General features: G+C 42.7%; 1 protein-coding gene across 1 annotated transcript in view; it reads left to right on the forward strand.

Annotated features, from left to right (window-relative positions):
• Positions 1 to 21,438, forward strand: part of LOC142765264 (4-pyridoxate dehydrogenase-like) — a 97,510-nt gene that overhangs the window by 48,280 nt on the left and 27,792 nt on the right. Inside the window, exons 8-9 of the mRNA XM_075865985.1 lie at positions 6,734 to 6,901; positions 9,247 to 9,391. Coding sequence (XP_075722100.1) covers positions 6,734 to 6,901; positions 9,247 to 9,391 — 313 coding nt within the window. The remainder of the gene's footprint in view (positions 1 to 6,733; positions 6,902 to 9,246; positions 9,392 to 21,438) is intronic.

The raw sequence follows: 21,438 nt of genomic DNA on the forward strand, positions 1-21,438 counted from the left end.
TTTATTTTATTTCAGGTATCTTCTAATGGCAACACTCTCCGTAAATGCGTTGTAGTGGTGATGAGAGTGTAAAGTACTCTGCAGATGCTTGGAGAATGTTTTCAGGAGTGTTATTTCATACAAAATAAAAGTTCAGAAAAATGAATTTCAAACAAAATTTACCTAATGGGCCCCTGTTTTGTAGCATTAAGCACACGCTATCGAATAAGTCAAACTTAAATTTTGGCATAACAGTACTCCAATCTTCCTTTCAACCTATAAAGCTCTGTGAGTTGATTGGCGATTAGAATGGACAGCGAAAGAAACATTTGAGATATTAGTTCACAAAATTTGCAGAGAGAACATCATATTTTAGAAAAAAAATGCAGAAAGAGTTAGTGAAACATTCCTTGTATGTCATTGAGCTAAAAAAATGGCAGCATATCCACGGAGTGAATGATGGAAAGTGGAACGAAGCATTCGTCCGTCCAATCGTTCTTGCTTCCGTCCATCCATGCGTCCCTCTGTGCGACCGCCCATGCGTCCGTGCGTGCGTCTGTTCAAGCGTCCGTCCCTGCGTTCGTCCATGCATCTGCCCCTGCGTCCGTTCATGCGTCCGTTCATGCGTCCATCCACGCATCTGTCTGTGTGTCCGTTCGTCCATCTATCCAACACTCCAAGTACCACCATCTCGCATCTTTTCATCATGTATTCCTCATATAGAAGCACCGTCATCCAGCGGACATTTCAAGAACTAAACAAGAAATGGCACACGCACACTTTCTTAGGGCTTGCGCTTCGGGTCTACTTCCCACCTTTAACCACCTCGAGTTCATGGTATATACTAGTTCACTGTACTCATGGCACTGCGGCCCAACGTTCGCTAAACTTTTCTAAAACCAGGCAGGTTACGCCTAGCGAGTATAACGTAGCAACCTTTTCCTGTCAGATAGTGCACAATGCACATGGCAATGGCTGCTAATGGGAAATGAGAGACAGGAAAATTCAGCTTTTACTTTCTTACGGCTTGCGCTTCGTATCTACTTCCCACCTTTAACCACCTCGAGTTCATTCGTGGTATATACTAGTTCATTGTATTCATGGCACTGCAGCTCAACGCTCGCTAAACATTTCTAAAACTAAGGAGGTTACACCCAGCGAGTATTACGCAACAACCCTTTCTTATCAGATAGTGCTCAATGTACATGTCAATGGCTGCTAATGTGGATGGCAGCATGCGCGTTAACTAAAAGCCGAATGCGCCTGTCTGTCATTCCCCATTAGCAGCCATTAGATTGCACATTGAGCACTTTTTTATTGTTCAACAACGCACAGAAGAAATCTCTCACCGACACCACCTTAGAGGTGAAAATGTTTTACTTGTTACATACTACAACGGCTACAAGGGACGAATGGATGCCGTTATAAGGAGCTCCGCCCCTAAAATTCAACAGAATATCACTGAGCGACAGTTCTTTAAGATGTGCTTGCTATGTCCGTTGGAGTGATGCGAATGTTATTTGCACGTGCTTTGAGAAAAACGAGTAGATGCATCTGTTATTAGAGACAGCCTCTAAAGTTAGGAAGCGTTGAACTTACCTCGAAACAATACCTGCATGAACCTATGTATTTTTTCCATCTTGTTAGCACATGGTACTGATTTTTTTCTTTTTAGGGGCGAAGCTCCTTAGGGCGTGGGCTGTGCGTCCCCTGTAGCCTGTGTGTAGCCGCCTCTAGTTTAGTTCTTGCAGTGTTCACTAGATGGCGGTACCGTCCCCTGTATGTAGCCACCTCTAGTTTAGTTCTTTCAGTGTTCACTAGATGGCGGTACCGTCTCCTGTATGTAGAGACAGCCTCTAAAGTGTAGAGACAGCCTCTTAGCTTGATACAAACGTATCAAGCTAAGTTTTGGAAGAGGAGTGAAAGTGGGAAGGAGACAAGATGAGCAACTACAGGAAAATTTTTATCCAGAAAGGCAAATTGAAATAGCCACTAAACAAATTGAGAAAGTAATCACGGAGGATAATAAGACAGTGTGGACATACACGAATCTAATTAGACTCTTTGAGCTAGAGCTTGCTAAGACGCGTGACAAGTCACCCCGGAAAAGAAGACACAAACCCAAAAGTTGGTGGGATGAGGAAGTTAAGAGAGCCATAGCAAAACGTCAGGAAGCCTCTAGGGAACACAGACATGCTAAGCAGCGGGGTGAACCGACAGATGATGTTGAAAGAAAATGGGCAACCTTTCTAAGCTGTAGAAGGGATGCATCCCTTCTGATCAATGAAAAGATTAGAAGGAAGGGAGCTCAGTGGCTGGCAGAAGTACATAAAAAAGATAGAAAGGCAGCTGCGAAATTTTGGAACCATCTAAACTCCCTAAGAAATGAGACGAGCCTAGAGCAGAGATTTATAACTACAGCCCAAGGTGCTAGGCTAGAAGGGGACGAAGCTATTGAATATATAAGAATAAAAGTGACAGAAAAATTTCAACAAAGAAGTACTTTATGCACCACAATAGACGAGGACGAATCAAGTGGTGCAATGGCTCCATTTTCACAACAAGAGTGGGAAAGGGCTGACAAAAGGGTTCCTAGTAGTACATCAACAGGCCCAGATGGCATTCCAAGTAGGCTGATAAAGACATTAGGTCCGAAGTCTAAGTAGGCTTTGAGAGAGGCAGTGAGCACAATACTAATCGATGGTGAAGTTCCCGATGGATGGAAACTTAGCAGGATGAGCATGATCTATAAAGGAAAGTGGGACAAAGCTGACATAAACAACTACCGTCCTATAACAGTGACATCAGTGGTCTACAGGCTGGCGATGCAGATTATAAAGAAAAGACTGCAGGCGTGGATAGAGGATGAGGGGGTGCTGGGGGAACTGCAGAATGGGTTTCAGAAACACAGGAGGTTGGAAGACAATCTGTTCTCACTGACGCAGTGCATCGAAATAGCAGAAAAGGAACACAGGCCCCTGTGGCTAGCATTTTTGGATATCAAGGGAGCGTACGATAGCGTGGTTCAAGAGGAATTGTGGGGAATACTGGACACACTAGGCGTGGAACATGTAGTCACTAATCTTTTAAATGGTATCTATAAAGGTAACAAGGTAGTTATAAAGTGGGAAAAACAGGTATCCAAGCCTGCAGAGGTAAAACGGGGGCTTAGGCAGGGGTGCCCCCTGTCACCCTTATTATTCATGATGTACCTACAAGGATTAGAGGCAAAATTAGAAGGAAGTGGACTGGGCTTCAACCTCTCTATAGTCAAACAAGGAAAACTTATTGATCAGGCACTACCAGCATTAATCTACGCAGATGATATAGTGCTAATGGCCAACAACAAGGAAGATTTGCAGAGATTGATGGACATCTGCGGTAATGAGGGAGATAGGTTAGATTTTAGATTCAGTAAGGAAAAATCAGCAGTCATGATTTTCAATGACAACGAAGGTAGTGAACTTAGAATACAGCAGGTCACGCTAGAGATAACAGATAAATACAAATATCTGGGCGTATGGATAAGCAATGGGACCGAGTATCTGAGGGAACACGAAATATACGTGACGACTAAAGGTAACAGGAATGCAGCAGTCATGTAAAATAGGGCACTGTGGAATTACAATAGGTATGATGTTGTGAGAGGAATATGGAAAGGGGTCATGGTTCCTGGGCTGACGTTCGGCAATGCGGTCTTGTGCATGAGATCAGAAGTTCAAGCAAGATTAGAAATTAAGCAACGTGGAATAGATAGGCTTGCTTTAGGAGCTCACGGGAATGCACCAAATCAGGGAGTACAAGGTGATATGGGATGGACATCATTTGAGGGCAGGGAAGCTAGCAGCAAGATAAAATTTGAGAAGCGATTGAGAGAAATGGGGGAAGAGCGTTGGGCTAGGGAGGTTTTCAGCTACTTGTACATGAAGAATGTCGATACAAAATGGAGAAAGCGAACCAGGAAGTTGACTGGTAAATACTTAGAAAACAGCAGGTGGCCAAACCAAAAAGAACTATCGGTTAAGAAGAAAGTGAAGGAAACGGAGACTGACATGTGGAGAATGGGCATGATAAAGAAGTCCGCACTAGAGATCTATCGAACGTTTAAGCAGGAAATTGCCAAGGAAAGGATGTATGATAATACTCAGGGTAGTTCTCTACTGTTTGAGGCCAGAACGGGAGTACTGCGAACCAAGACATATCGGGCCAAATACGAAGGGGTAGACACAGTATGCAGTGCGTGTGGAGAGGAAGAAGAAACTGCCGAACACTTGATAATGTTCTGCAAAGGGCTTCACCCTATAGTTCAGGATGATGGCGCAGAGTTTTTTAAAGCACTGGGGTTTAGGGACCGGGAGGGCAAAATAAACTTTAAGCGGGTAGACTTAACTAGAAGGAGGTTATCTGATTGGTGGCTAAAGTCAAGGCACGAGTGAAAATTAAACTCTTCACTGCAAAGTACAAATCCTCAAACTTTTTTTTAAGGAAAAAAAATATAGTTTTTGGTTCATTAGGTATTACGGCTTGGTGGCGCTAGCCACCGCCCGATCTAAAGGGTACAGCCATATCCATCTATCTATCCATCCATGTAGCCACCTCTCGTTTAGTTCTTGTAGTGTTTACTAGATGGTGGTACTTGTAGCTGATGATGAAAAGATGCAAGATGTTATAAACTAGAAAGCGGTACTTGTAGTTGATGAAAGACGCGAGATCTTATAAAATAGGAATGATGTCACAAATGGCGCGTGTCATTGGTTGAAGGCGATCGTTCGATTTAGTGCGGCGACGTACGCTAGGGGGAGCGATGTAATAAAATCGAGTGGCCAAATGTACAGAGGATTCATGGTTTACCAGGTTTACCTCCGGAGCTTCGCCCACTCATCATCATTCACTTCGTGAATATGGCGGAATTTTTTTGTACGTCTTTTCTTCTCATGAATCATAGAGAGATCCGTGTTTAATTTGTGACACCTGTAAATTGTTACGACCTCAACAAACTCGTCCATGCACAATAGACCTACAATAGATTTAAACTGTTCATGTTATCCCCTTACTGAGACAACCGCCATCCAGTACCTAAAGGGGACCCTTCAACACCTTTTTAAGTAGCTACAAAATCAATTCACTAAAGGATTTTATTAAGTAACAACTTCACTACGCAAAAATGTTTAGAATCCGTGCAGCACAATCTAAGTTGCTAAGATTTGTCGCACGCTGCCTTAGCATTCTCACTTCTTTCGTACAGACGGAAGCATAATTAAAGCTGGCCTCGTGTCCTTGAGCACTCTGTGTCTTCTTTTTTTTTACTTCGAATACGTGGCTTTTTTACTACAATCGTGCGCGCACGCGTGGACAAGTCCTGAACTCCCGCGAAGATTTCTGTAACGACCGAGCGCGTCATGCAAAAATCAGTTCATGGCTGAAAGAACGGCTGTGACAATTGATTTCTGAGCTTATTCGGTCATTTTGTTGAGAGAAAAGAAAGCAGGTCTCAACTGAACTTGAGAATTTATGGTGAGTTAGAGGCCGCGTGCTGTGTGTGCTCTGTTATTCGGCTCTCTTGTTCTCACGAGTTACTGCTACCGATAGGCAGCATTTTTGACCATGCTATAAAGCGTCACAGCAACCCTCTCAATTTTGGAGGCTTGTGTAACCTATGCGGTTAACATCACCGTGAGTGGCCAGCTTTCTTTATGGCCAAGTACAAACTGATGGACAAGCAAGTGATTGATAGATATGTAGGGTTTACCGTCCCAAAACTACTATACGATTATGAGAGACGCCGTAGTGCAGGACTCCGGAAATTCTGACCACCTGGGGTTCTTTGACGTGCATCCAATTCTAAGCACACGGGCCTACAGCATTTGCGCATCGATCGGCAATGCAGCTGCCGCTGCCGGAATTTGATCCCGCTATCTGCGGGTGAGCAGCCGAGTACCCTAGCCAGTAGAACACCGTGGAGAGACCAAAAAGATGTGCACTTTCTGTACGAAGGCGAGGGATAATTCAACAGACTAAAAGCCTTACTTTTGGTGGAAAATAAAGGAAATGGTTTTATTATGAAACTCTTGAACGATCCTTGGGACAGCTTGAGGAGAAACGTTTCGAAGAGCATTGCTTAAGTATCAAAAGCAGAACGTTGTTTTTTTTTGCCTGATCGAACGAAAGTGCTCAAATTTCAAATGTAGAGTGAGGTGATAAAAGCGTGCGCTTTTCAAACATTAGGGTCTGGAGATAGCGAGTGACTCTCTTATGATAGGAGCTTGCCCGTCACAGCGAGCTGATACTGAGCCAGAGATATGTAACCTTCACACGCGAAGTGTCGACCAGTGTGCTGTTTCATAGTCTTACAGTTCATTATTTGAGTCTCCAAAACAAACGGGATGGTGTAGAAGACTATTCATCGTTTCAATTTTGATCACATGAGCACCTATAGGAATTTGAGTGAAATCCTTTTATGCCGAGATTTCTTCTTGGTAAGATGGCGCCGTGAAGTTACAAAGTTCCACGTGCAATAGTAGACCCTGCTCGCCATTTATTCGTACCGCAAAGCTATAACACTGATAGTTTCTATTTCGTGGCCATATCCTCCCAGCAGACATGAAAGCTTTCGACCGATGTAGATTGGAGGTCACTGGTTAAGCTTTAATTTTCTGGGTATCTAAAAAACACTTAGCTAGCTCAAGGACATATAAAAAAACTAAAAAAAGCAGCTGAGTACACTCTTATTACCATTTTTCATCCCAACTTGCAGGTTGTGTTCGACAACAAACGTGCCGTTGGCGTGAAGTTCATTAAAGATGGCAAAGAGAAGACGGTAAAGGCTAAGCGGGAGGTGATTCTCTCTGGCGGAACAATCGGAAGCACACAGCTACTACTCTTGTCTGGTGTCGGCCCGAAAGATGACCTTCACAAGCTGGGTGTACGTAATAACGGACAAGAAAGTTTGTTCCTAAATATAGAAACAATTCCTTATTCCCTAAATGTACACCTGTCTTATCTACACTTATGCTCGCGTTGTGATATCATAATATGAGCTGAAAGCTATAGTCAAGTTATTATTTTCTCAAATACAGTTCTAAACCTTTGCAGTAGTCAAATTTAGTAGTTTAATAGAGCAAATTCATTCGCCTTTTTAAAACATGGCGTATTAAGGCAATACGCGGTAAACTCGTTTTCTGGTCAGAACCTCTTGGCTACTCCAGCTTTTAAAGTTAGATTGAAGGACTTAAGAGCGCTATCTTTTCTCTAACTCAAAATTAAACACCTTAAACACCGAAGTGTTGCCCGTAACTCTATTACAATGTAGGTCTGATTTCTCAGTGTATTGGTGGGAACTTGCCAGGATAACTCTTGGTGAACTGTCCAGAGAGGCAGCTGTTTGATTGAGTTTGCTTTCTATAGGAGTGTCGCTGTTGCGATGCATTGAAAGGAGGTCATTTGCACAAATGAAGCCGATTCACAAATGAGGTCAGAAAAGAGGTCATTTCTTATCCATAGCAGGTGGAAAAGAAATTCCTGAAAATTTCAGCAGCAACGCCCCTGAAAAATTTGATGTGAAATAACGAGTGTTTCAAATGAATGAAGAACAAGTGACATTGCTAACCAGCATAGAGTCCTGCGTGTTTATATGGGGACCATTTCTTATGTCTAAGCAAAGCGCAGAAACAGCGTGCTTAACCTCAAGCTCAGAAACATATTAAACATTTAACTTGAAACCAAGCAGTTGTTTGTTCTTCAGGGCTGGCCACTCTTATCAGTCTGCTTAAATATCTTTCACTTCGTACACTACACATTGCCCTGAAAGAAAAACAGAACTTCTGAAACAGAAAAATATTTGATAATCGTGATGTGGTGCTGAACTAAATTTTCCAATTCAGGCGTTTTTCTACGTGTATAAGAGTTTTCAGAAGGCATAGCTTCTCTTATTTATGCGGTCGTTTCGGCCCTAACCTGAGCGTTCATCCTATGTTTTGAACAAAGTTGCTGTCACACTGTATATCTATTTATTGTTTGAAAAACTAGAAGCCAACAATTTGGCTAAGTTTCAGTGCAAAGGTAAATATGCAAGTAATGCATTGATTGAAAAAACTAAGTCGCGTATGACTAAAACTAGTTTTGAATTCATTTTATATATACAGCCACCAATGAGAAGGGGCAAACGTGCTTGTGGTCAGAAAAAAGTAAGTAGACGTGACAAGAACGAAGAGCACTAGATTTTCAAAATCCGGCATTGCGTGTCAGTGCCAAAGTTATCGGAGCTAAGATAGCTATTAGGTAAATAATTCCCATCCACAAACTTACGATGAAAGAAACTGTAGCGAAATGCTTTTGTTCGAGCGAACATTCGTGCCAGCGATTGTGACTGCGCCGCATTGTTCTCGTACTAAGACACTTAACAGATACTGAATGGTTTAAACTAATCTTACCTGCAAGGCAGTTTTGAAGGAATGAATTATGAGTAACTCTTCACTAGAATTCGACTCCATAGAAAAGTTTAAGTAGTCTTGAAAAATGGGTTTCAGTAATTAATTTGCTGCGCATTGAACCTACGCTCTGCAGAGCTCAAAACTATACGCCGCGATAATTTTTTTATCATTCTCAGAAGGCTGTTGCTTTTCCTTCAAGTGAATTGTTTGGAATTTGAAACTTTGTTTAAAACCTACGTTTTGCATCACAAAACGCACCCGAAAACCACATCAGATTTCATCAAAAGCTTCGATATTTTGAAGCATCCGTTAACTTAACATCCATGCGGGTAACTGTTCTCTGTGCTTTGCCCCGACTGGCTATTATTTAGGAAACGCCGGCGAAGTATGGCCGATAATATTCATCTTACCAACAATAGCGAATAGCCCCCAGCTGTGGCAAAAGTGGCACTTTATTTTATTCACGTTATTAAATGCCAAGCAAGTGCGCAGACAGATGCATTTTACTAGAGTTCTCCACAAAAATACTTGCGGAAGAACACGGATACGAAGACGAGCTACCCCAAAACAATTGATTTATTGATATGTGGGGTTGAACGTCCCAAAATTACCATTTGGTTAGGAGAGACGTCATTGTGGAGGGCATCGGAAATTTCAACCACCTTGAGTTACCCAAAAACGAATAGAATGACTTGCATTCGTTCTTGCGTTGCACGTTTTTTACCTAGAGTTCTTGGGCAAGTATCGTTAAGATGAAGATTTGCCAACAAGGTGGACTGAGAGTATTATGTATAATCTTTGGGATCCTGTTTAAGAAAAACATCCTCTAAAAGCGCAGGTTCACGTAGTGGCGGACCTGCCGGTGGGCCATAACCTCCAGGACCACCTGTTGATTCTCGGCGTGGCGGCTACCACAACGAAGGACGTGGAAGTGTGGCCGCAAACTGTCACCGCAGTCACCAAGTTTGCTCTTTTCAAAACCGGTAAACAGTTACTAAATAACACTAGAACTTCGTGTACAATAACGTTATTAGAGGACGCAATGTGCTATAAGTAACCGTCTGTAGTTAACCATTCCTTCATGCATTGCCACATGTCCTCATCTCACAGGTAGCACAGTACTAGAACTGCAATAACGCTCCTACTCTTTATTATATTTTTACTATTTGCTGGCTTCCTTATTTACCTAAAAAACATGTCCTTGAGTAATACTATTTCAAAGATTCCTGAATTGTTTCAGTTAAAAAGATCCGTTCAATTTCAAGACAGCCTAATCGGTTAATTTCTGTTTTAGTTACAATAAACAACCCTTTTGCATTACCATTAGGTAATTGGTTAGGCTTTATATTCTTACAAAAAAGCCTCACATTCTATTTGAGTACAGAAGACCCTAACAAACATGAAGGAAGGCCCGAATCGGTGAAACCTAGAGTCTTTCGAGCTCTTGCTACACCCCCTCCTGAAAGCACTTTGAGCACAAAAATGTCGAACCCATTTCTCCGGCAATGCTGTGTGCCATAGCCACGCTAAAACTCTCTGCCACGTCCAGGGTGGTGGATGAAGTTGGGTGGTGTTTTCTACACGAGGTACCTTCTTTCATTTGTCGTTAAGCTGAGTGGTAAAGTGACCTCATGCAAGAATTGTGTCAAACTTTTACTAAGAATATTTTTAGTGGTACGTGCTATCTAGACTCAATTTAGAGCGTCTTTTGTCAGCACTAGGTACCCAATAAAGTTATCAGTACAATATCAAGTGAGATTACTTTCCGCTGGACTGCTGACATCACGGCCCTAGGCATTCGATGTGGCGATGCCTTTAATTATGGTCGGCTTGCGTATTCAAGCACGCTGCACTGTCTACGTCTGCCCTGTTCATAGTTTCACTGTCTGTTTACTACTCAAATGAGCACGCCTGGTTGATTAGTTATGTGGCTCCGCAATACACCTCAATAATTGAGTTACAACACTTTATGACCAAATTAGTCACACAATGCTATCTTTAGACAAATTTATTACAATATGCTGAATAGCACTACATGTATATAGACATAATAAACTTGAAATCACTCACTATAATCGTATTTACAATGCCCATTATATTAGCTCCATACTAATAAAACATTATTTAGCAAACCTGAATCTGTCAGAGGCACTTTCATTGTGGGGAAGCTGCGAATGAAACATAAAAATAAAACGAAAAGCACAGGTAGCTGCGAACGCATTTCATTGTTAGTTCCGGAAATGAAGCAATAGCACGAAGTGTCTAGGGATCTGGAAGTGCGCCATCTCGGACGAACACAGGAACCAGAATAAACCGCTTTCTTGCACCAAGGCTATTCGAGCTGAAGCTAGTGACTCTAACATTGACCTTTCGTGTATATATTTATCTCAAATTTGTCTGAAAAGATTATAGTACCATCTAGGTAGCGTAGGTTTGTCTGCCACTTGAAGCCGCCCCGCCGCGGTGGTCTAGTGGCTAAGGTACTCGGCTGCTGACCCGCAGGTCGCGGGTTCAAATCTCGGCTGCGGCGGCTGCATTTCCGATGGAGGTGGAAATGTTGTAGGCCCGTGTACTCAGATTTGGGTGCACGTTAAAGAACCCCAGGTGGTCAAAATTTCCGGAGCCCTCCACTACGGCGTCTCTCATAATCATATGGTGGTTTTGGGACGTTAAACCCCACAAATCTAATCTGCCACTTGAAGCCGCGAAGTATATATCGATCATGCGTCTAAATGTTAGAAGAGCGTTGCACTGCCTCAATGACGTGTCAATGAATTCCTATTAGTTATTGGGTTTAGCGAAGGCTGTCCAGTAGTGGTCAAGTTGAGCAATTGGAATTGCGAGTAGCCGGACTGCAGGTTTAACGAACAGACGAAAACTAGATCGTTGATGGTGATGGTCGTGGCGACGTCTATACGAGGCTAGAGATAGCTGTCCCAACGTGTTACCTTGTTGAGCAAGCCATAGACCACGCGAAAATTGGCTGTTGCGCTGTGTCTTTCTTTCGTTTTTCACAATTTTGACAGGTGAGGACGATCGGCTGGTACAGGTTTGTATGAAGCCGTGTTGAATCATCTAATCACTTAACTTGCGCTTAATACATGAAAGGACGTTCTGTTAAGGGAAAAGTTTGAATTTGAAGGCGTTTCTCTAAGGTATTCGAAAATAATTTCTCGACAATGGTGGGCCCCTACGCGGTGGTCTATAGTGGCTAAGGTACTCGGCTGCTGAACCGCAGGTCGCGGGATTGAATCCCGGCAGCGGTGGCGACACTTTCGATGGAGGCGAAACTGCTACAGGCCTGTGTGCTCATATTTGGGTGAACGTTAAAAAACCCCAGGTGGTTGACATTCTTGGAGCCCTCCACTACGGCGTCTCTGATATTCATAAAGTAGTTTTGGGCTGTTTAACCTCACAAATCAAGTCAGTCAATCAATCAAAGAATCGAGACCTGTGGCATCACAGGAATTTGTTCCAGGTAGATCCACCTTGTGAAATCCACGGCTAAACTTTCCGAATCGAAATGGTGGCGTTAAATCAACAAGTTGGGAGAAAAACTAGTGAATTTCTGTGTTACTAGAAACTTATGCCTCTTCACAATTGACCAGCTCACGAGCTGAAACTGTACAATATTCAGAAGTCAGCCATTAAATAATAATGTAGGTGTTGGCCGAAACAATAGTATTCTTTTTATTGTTGCACTCATCTACTCCACTTTCCTCCTGAATTCCATGGCACACGAGGACATGTGATATAAATTAATGAATGAGTAAAACCTAAGCGCATATAAACTCCCCAAAAGGCTTCTTGGTACACTTTTTGTCGCAGTAACGATAAGGTTATTTAAAATGTTGGCAGCCTCCTGATAATCATAATATCAAACATGCGCATTATAGCTCCATGATTGGGTGGTCGCCATCAACCCCATCACGAGCAGCAGGAATATAATTGTAAGTTACATGCCACTCCGATGTTTCTCCAATCAGCCCAGTCATGTGCATACTGCGCCGACGTTAACCCCGAAGACTTTCGAATCTCATCTGCCCGTTTAATTTCTGCCCCCCGTTCTCGCGCTGGCCTTCGCGCTGGCCACCAGTTATCTCGCCTTCTGACTACGTTATTTAATTTGACTAAGATATTCCTAACGCTAATATGTTCTCTCGCCAAATCTGCTTTCTCCTTGCCCATAATAAAGTTACACCCATCAAAAATAGTTTCATTGCACATGGCGTCGCACTTAAGTTAAACGCTCTTAACCTGACCGTAAACCTTCATGTGTCTTTCTGTATAAGTAAGTGCAAGTAAAATGGCCCTGAAATAACATTTTTTCTTGAAAAATGCCTGTAAACACGCTATAATTATCTACACCACAACATTCATATCTGTCTTATTACTTCATTCGAATGGTTCGCGTCTGTGATAATAACCCTTCCTCATTAAGTAATTATAGTGTCTCCGTGGGTATCGCAAACCATTGTTTTCTTCAAAGGCTGCTCAACATTACTATACTTTTATGTATATTTATTTTTAAACCCACGATTTTGCTTTTGCTCTCTAATTCAGTAATTATGATTGGAAATCTTCGAGTTACTCAACTTGGCAAATGTCATCAGCGAATCGCAGTTTACTAAGCCACTCTTCAATAGCTATTAGCGCATGCTGTTCACAATCTAATGCTCTAAAAATCTCCTGTAAAAATGTGGTAATTAAAATTGGAGAGACCACGTATATATATTATATTATTCCTAATTAAAATTTTATTCCATTTTTTTTCAATGGAGGATTATCGAGACTACGGAGAGACTCTAGATATACTGCCGTTAGGATTACAGCACCTATGGAGATTGGCGGATGGTTACCTGAATAATATAAGTTTGGCACCGGTGGCAGCGGTCGCATTGCGATGGAGGAGAAGATGTAGAAGACCGTATATTGTGCGATATAAGTGCATCTTAAAGAACACCAGGTGGTCAAAATTTACGGAGTTCTTTACAGCAGGCCTCATATTCACATCGTGGTCTCGGCATGTAATACCCAAAAATTTTTAGTAATGGTTCAAGCTGGCTAAATAAGTCATGTGACAGCAAGCGTTAGAATGCCGTTATTTCACAGCGAGAGTTGTTATGAGATTAAAACTTGGCTCACGTGCGGCGGCGTAGTTGTGCGCCACCGCAGCTGGTGTCCGTAACCACTATCGCGAAATATGAAAACGTCAGATCTGCGGGAAGGCGCAGCAAAATCAGAGCGAAAGCTATAAGAGCTGCCTTCAAGAGCCTTTATTTAGACACTCATTGGGTAACTACTGCAAGCGCACTTGTTCAATGCTCGTCACTGCATTATATTAGTACTTTCTGGGTAGTAGACTAGCATTTGCGATGCTATTTCTCCTAACTCGTCCAAGAAGTGTTGTATCTGCTAAACACTTGCAAGAAATTTAGTGCCAATCGCTCATGCGGTGGCTCATGACGATGAAGAATCATGCCTGAAGTGTGCAGGTACCACAGTAATTAGTTGATCAAAAACAAACTTTTGTACTGGGTTGGAGCGTTGGAGGGCCCACTCGTTACGCTATTAGCACTGTCTGACGCCTTGTACTTTTGCTGTTCTAAAACACTTTATCTTTTATATTAACGCGATTTTTTTCCCGGCATCAAGCCTAACAAGGCAAGTTTGTCAACAAACCCCAAGCCCCGGCTTATCTTTGTGGTAGAATACTGGGCTGACATGCAGTGGACCCAGGTTAAAGCCTGACTGTGTACTTGGTGCTAGGTTTCTTTTATTTTGCGATTGTGGTTACGGACAACGTCGGTGGCGGCGGACAACTACGGTGCCGCGCGTGACCCGAGTTCTTGTCCTATAACAGCTTTTGCGGTATAAAACACCTAGCATCAAGGAAGCAGTGGGGCTCAAACCCGGGTCTGCTGCAGGCCAGCACAGTATTCTACCACTAAAACACGCCAACGGTTTGGATTTGTTCGTCAAATTGCTTAGGCAGTCTGGATTTTGGCAAAAGAATCACGTTAATATGAATAGTGAAGCGTTAACTAATAAACTTGCCAAAATGATCATAATATTATAAGAGATGCCGTAGTGCAGGTCTCCAAAAGTTTAGACCATGTGGGGTTCTTTAACAGGCATCTTATAAAGCGCGCAAGCCTCGAGCATTGCAACACTGACAAAAATGCGGCCACAGCAGCCGTACTTTTTACTTGGAGCCATTTCTCAGGTCACGCAGTCGTAGTTCGCGGCACCGAGTTCGCAGCCAAATTTCGATGGACTCAATCTGCCAGAAGCTCGTGTGCTCATATTTAAAAGCCCATAAATCCACGTAGTTGAACTTCCGCACCCTCCACTACAGAATTTCTCACATTCATACCACGTTTTTGGACGCAACACCACTAACAATTATTATAAGAAGTTTAACCACTTTTTGTGCAGCCAGAGAAGGCTAAGTAGATAAAGAAGCTCGAAAAACACAGAAATGACAAGTTGATCTGCGCTCTAAGTTAAGTAACATGGAACTCAACGTTTTCAAATGCTACTGTTTGACTTCGAGGTCGTTGAATGCATGCCAACTCACTGAACATCTGTCATTAGCGCAGCCTTTCAACACGGTAAAAAATTTGCTCAGCTTTCACTGACTCGCGCAAGGCTGGGGCAAAGCAAAGCTGGTTGGTACTGGCTGACCCGGGCTTTTCTAGATACACGTTGGTTGGTATGGTAAGTACATGTGGTTTAGTATCTCCAAACCACCATATGAATATGGGATGCATTGCAGTAGAGGGCTCCGGAAATTTCGACCACCTGAGCTTCTTCAATATGCACCCAAATATGAGCACATAGGCCCACAGCATTTTCGCCTCCATAGAAAATTCAGCCGCCACAGCCGAGATTCGATTCCGTGACCTGATAAGGCACATGTTCACTCTCACGCCCATGCACTTTGTGATCACTTAGCGATTTACGAATATCGGCTAGATATTGATTGGGTTCTATTGAAAATTGCTTAGCAATCGCAGCACGATGTACGTTGATCCTCTAAAAAGCAAGTGGCCTAATTTGCACATTCGAGGATTCATCTTGATCAGGTCGCATCTTATGTGAATAATTGAATTAGCACTATAGTTATTCTCAGTGCAGGGTAGCCTACCGGGGCTCAGCCCTGGTTAACCTCCCTGACTTTCTCCTTGTGTTCTCGCTCATGCTCCCTCGGCGAACGTGGATTATCGAGTGGATACTCTGTCAGCGCTCTTAGAAAGTTGAATACTGTTCGGGCTTTAGTTACGACACGTGGCCTCCTATGAGGAAGTTCTAAGGTAAAAGTATGGCGCGCAGGCTTGGCCGCATGATGGCAAGGGGATGGAGAATGGCACTGCCAACGTCACGTGCGCCTGGGTGCGACGTACAGAACAACGGATTGGACCGAGGAGCCACAGTGACCGTTATCAATACTCGTGGCGAAATGCAGTTAGTTTTGCATAGCCACATGCGCATTTCGCTGTAACTTGCTTAGGTTGCACTAGTCGCTAATCTGAACTCAATCAGCAGATCTAGTGGGTACCTATCTCGTCTTGGCAATTACTGAAGTGATTGATTGGTTGATATGTGGGTTTTAACATCCCGAAACCTTTATATGATTATGAGAGACGCCATAATGGAGGGCTCCAGAAATTTTGACCACCTGGGGTTCTTTAACGTGCACCCAAATCTAAGGACACGGGCCTACAACATGTACGCCTCTATGGGATATGCAGCCACCGCAGCCAGGATTTCAACACGCAACCTGCGGGTCTGCAGCGCAGTACCATAGCCACTAGACCACTGCGGCGGGGTGTAATTACTAGAATGTGCTAAACAGGAGTGCGCTCAGAATAATCGCAGTTCCAGAGCACAAAAAGTGAAACCGAAGCAGGGTAGATCCGCTCCTAGCGCTGTGGTCAGTATTCCACAATGTGCCTTCATTTTGAGAGTTTCGTGTGACTCCACCAAAGTGGCGCAGGAATAAAACGCCCTCTTCACATTTAAAAGGCCGGGTTCCAATCGCAGCAGCATATGGTGCATTTCTCTTCTTGATATCACTTGTGTAGGTTCTGTTGGTCTGCCTTTGTATTTTGAATCTAGCTTGAGGTATTACGTATTCATAAAGAATAGCGCGAAATGTGAGGTAGCGCAAAGAAGATTTAACAGCGGGCGAATTTATGGTGATTGCAGGCATTATTTTCAGGATTTATTTATTCTTTAATATATGACCTACCTGTTTGAAAGATCACTTTTACAGGACTACCGACCTTTGTGTCAACAATATTGATGCGTAACAGCCGCTAAACACGGCTGCATGAAAGACGAGGACGAAGTGCGTTTTCATTTGATGCTGGAATGGCGCCATCTTGCTCGTCGAGTTCTGTGCGCTGTAAATAGTTCATTGAAGAAGTTACTCGTAACATTATTGGTAAAGGCGGACGACCCCAGTACCTCGATGAAGACGCGTAGTGGTCGCACCATCGGCGACCTTTCGACTGCTTCGACTGCTGTTGGGTGATTCCACGAAAGATTGACACGGGTCCAAACGTTATTATTTTAGATTTCATTGAGTATTTTATATTTCGTGCACCTCTCACCAGGTAGCCCGAAAGCCAACTTCGTTTTATGATTAATGGCCTAACTTACGAGAAAAAAAAACATCGAACTTCACCAGCACGGAGGCACCAGTTTCGTCACTTGTCACTTTCGAAAATTGCAGATGCTATAAAAAGACAAATATTTTTGTTTCAAGGTAGATATTTTTTACCTGAAATGCATGTCTAATAAGGAATGAATTCATACGATTTTAAGTTTGTAGACCTCAAAAAAATAGCTTTTGCAAATGTCTAAGTTTGCGACAGTTTAAACTCAGTTACGTATTCCCCATTTTTTTTCTCCGAAATTAATGCAAGCATTGTTTTTAAACTTGACGCGTTTTAAGAATATAGTTTGTTCATTAAATACATAAATAATTGCTGCCGTAGGCCAAGTGTACATTTTATATATTGCTTTAAAATTCTTATATTGGCAAAAGTGTACTCCACTGAAAGTTGAATAATAAAGAAACCTCATCTTGAATTTTTCCTCCTTAAATCTCGTAAATAGACAGCCGAAGGCCATCATACAGTAATATAGAAAAATGTGATGCATTATTTCGTTTTTAGTGACAATATTTGTGGCACAAATCAGAGCTTTTCGAGAATGCGCTGATAAGTTGGGAAATCTAGAAATTGGAACGGAAAAGCAGCAATAAGCTTCAAACGCGTGTAAAGGTGACCGCATTTAGTGAAGAAAGGCTGTTTTAGCAGATAGGAGAAACTATTTTGAACACGATATTCAACAGTATCTGAATTCCCTTTTATACGTAGAGCACTGAGACTTCTAATATGTGGTGCCTCTCCATTACTGACGCACAGATGGAGCTCTTGTGACGGCCATGTGTTTGCAACACTTTGGATAAGAAAATTGAATGATGAATGAGTTCATAATCAATTCATAACAAATTTTCATCATTTAGGGCACGGAGACTGCGGCATTAGACTGAAGAACACGCTTTAGGGCAAGTTGTCATCCGTCGTCTGCTGTACAGATAAATTGCTGTGCGCCGCATCTTGGAGGCAATTCTTTAGATCATATAGTTCAAATTACGGACAAAGATTACGCCTCCCGTAATTTTATAGACAAAAACATTGTGAAATTCATTTTAACGTACTATACTTCAGTTTTGCATTCGCACTGTGGATACTTGCACACGCTGTTTTAGGTCTGCTTTCATTACAGTGAGAGACATAGGAACAGACGACAGATAGATCACTTTCGTGCTGCTGGTTTCACGCATAGTTGCATTGCCAGTAACTTGAGCCTCAAGAAGTGCGGCGATCGCTGACCGCTTCAGCCGGGATAGAGTATTTTGTTCAGAGCGGTTAAGAACGGATCGTAAGCACACCTGAAGTATTGTCACATATGCGACTGGAGAAGCTGCATGCGCAAAATAGCAAAGTTCATGCAGAGCCAAGACAACTTAGCAGCAATTCTACAGTAACCGTGAAATGCCACCGTAACGTGTGTGACCGCCACTTTGAACCATCAGATCTAAAATGCAGTGTGTGTGTCCAGTGGTTCAAGAACTTCAAGGAAGTCTATGAAGCGTGTTCAATGTATCAAGAGCGCATGCGTTTGTTTACACTGTTGCCGAGCGATATAGAGCGCCGAACACTCCAAGTGCTTATACCAAACTTGTCCGCTTACTTGATATACAGATCCCGACACTGGCGCGCAAAACACGGGATATGGTTAGCACCAAATGCGGTAAAAGGGACACGGCTGCACCCAATGGACGTCCAGGCAGCCATGGCTTACTACTGCAAAGATGAGTACAGCTGCTCTTGGCAGAGTCTCAACAAAAAAGATGTAGTATCTGTTATCATTGACGGAAAAAAGGAGCTTGTTTCGAAAATGTTTATGACCCGTTCGGTGCGAGAGGCTTACCGTCTCTTTAGAGAAGCTAATCCGAACACGTCCATTGGGCTCTCAAAGTTTTATTCACTGAGGCTGAAGTAGGGTCGTCTTGCACCACACCAAGAAGTGTACCTTTGTATATACTGTGCTAATGCCACCGAGTGTGTTTCTGCCCTACAAGACGTCACCGATGGTGCCTACACGGTGAACTTCTTGAAAGAACTATGTCTTTGCAGCTCCCCTACAAGTGATTGTTTTTTTTAGGCCATTGTGACTATTGCGCTAAGGAGGATGCTCTGAGAGCCACATGTTTAGGAATCCCTGAATATATGGAGGTAGCCTATACAGTATGGGAAAATAGTGATTTAGTAGAAAAACAGCCCAGGCAAGTGCTTTTCTGCGAAAGCTAACTCTATGGTTCGTGAAGTGGATTACCCATGAATACATAATATACAATCAAGAATCAGTAACACGCCAGGTGAAAGAGGACCAAGAAAAAGAACCTTGCGTTTTTCACTTTGATTTCGCCGGAAATCGGACAGCCGTTTTACCTAATGAGGTACAGTCGTATCACTGGCACAAAAGCCAGGTGTCTTTATTCACATGTGTCGTCACAAGAAAGCTATCAATTCAAAGTTTTGCTGTCATCAGTGATGACACATACCATGATGCTGCACATGCCTGTTTTGCTCTACAAATAATCCACAACTATATAAAGGAACAACTTAAGCCTGACACACATGTTACTTATGTTTCTGATGGTACATGCAGTCACTTAAAAAACAAGTACCCGTTGTTCGAGTTATGTCAGAAAGATCATACATCAACAAAGTGGACTTTTTCGGCCACAGGACATGGCAAGAACTCTTGTGACGGCGCGGGGGCCTACTAAAGCATCAGGCTACGCTCTACAACCTCAGAGCGGCAAGCTCAGCTGTTATTATGTCAGTATCCCAAATGGTGGCGCAAATGAGCGCGAAGCTCAAGAATGTCAATCTGCTGTGTGCAAATGCAAACGAGCTAGAAAGATTCCGTCAGTGTAAGAAGAGCTTGTGAAAATTGTTGCCACGTGGCCCAGGAATACGTTCTTGGCATGTTTGGCTAAGCACATCTGAGTTCACTGATCGTGGTTGTGTTTTGTTAGCGTCACGTACTGCTAAATGTGATCTGCAAAAAATGCAGCCATTTTTAGCGCGTCTCTTGTTTCACGCAGTCACCTCCAAAATAACAGTGAGGGCACTTCAAGCGCATATGCTTTTTCTAGCGAGACCCAACACTTGCGTTGGAACATTTTCATGTTTGAGTTTATCTGCAAATATAGACAGATGTTTTGCAACTGAGTTACAGTGTCGCAGATTTCCTCCGTTAGAGCTGTGTTATTAGGAGCATAAATGCGCCTTCATGGGTACGTATTTGTCACAGTGCTAAAACAGTCTTTCTTCACCAAATGCGGACACGTTTACTCGCGTTCGAAGCTTATTGCCGCTCTTCCATTCCGAGTTCTAGATTTCTCAACTTATCAGCGCATTCTCGAAAAGCTCTGATTTGTACCACGAGTATTGTCGCTAAAAACAATATAATGCAACATGTTTTTCTTTATTACTCTACGACGGCCTTCGGATGTCTATTTACGAGAATTTAAGAAAAATTGAAGATGGGGTTTTTTTATTATTCAAAATTGAGTGGAGTACACTTTTGCCGATATGAGAATTGTGTGGCAATATATAAAAATTTACATTTGCCCTACGGCAGCAATAATTTATTTACCTAATGAACACACTATATCCTTAAAACGTGTCAAGTTTGAAAACTATGCTTGCATTACTTTCGGAAAAAAAAATGACGAATACGTAACTTACTTTAAAGTGACGCAAAACTAGACATTTTCAAAAGCTATTTTCTTAAGGTCTACAAAGTTGAAACCATATGAATATATTCTTCATTAGCATTCATTTCAGGCAAAATATATCTTCCTTAAAACAAAAATATTTGTGTTTTTATAGCATCTGCAATTTTCGAAAAATAACCGGTGACGAAATTGGTGCCTCCGTGTTGGTGAAGTTTGATATTTTTTTCTCGTAAGTTATGCCGTTAATCATAAAACATAGTTCACTTTCGGGCTACCTGGTGAGGGTGCACGAAATATAAAATACTCAATGAAATCTAAAATATCAACTTGTGAACCCGTGTCGGTCTGTCGTGTAATCACCCTGTTACTTCCTCTACGCCGCCCTCATCAGTCCAAGCCACCACCTACATCACACTCCCGCACCTCCGGAATCCCGGCACTTTCTCCGGTGACGGTGCGATCGATCTTGACACTTGGCTGAACCGGTACGAGTGCGTCAGTGCTACTAACCACTGGGATCCTACGCTCATGCTCCCCATCATGCTTTTTCTACCTGGACACCACTCCCCCAAACATGATTTGAAAGCCAGGAAGCCGACATAACGAGCTGGGATCTCTTCAAAGAAAAGATACGCGACCTGTTTCGCGATTTATCTGGTCGTAAGCTCGCTGCGAAGAAGACTCTTGCCACACGGGCCCAGT

This window comes from Rhipicephalus microplus, chromosome 6, assembly GCF_043290135.1.
Source record: "Rhipicephalus microplus isolate Deutch F79 chromosome 6, USDA_Rmic, whole genome shotgun sequence".
Lineage (NCBI taxonomy): Eukaryota > Metazoa > Arthropoda > Arachnida > Ixodida > Ixodidae > Rhipicephalus > Rhipicephalus microplus.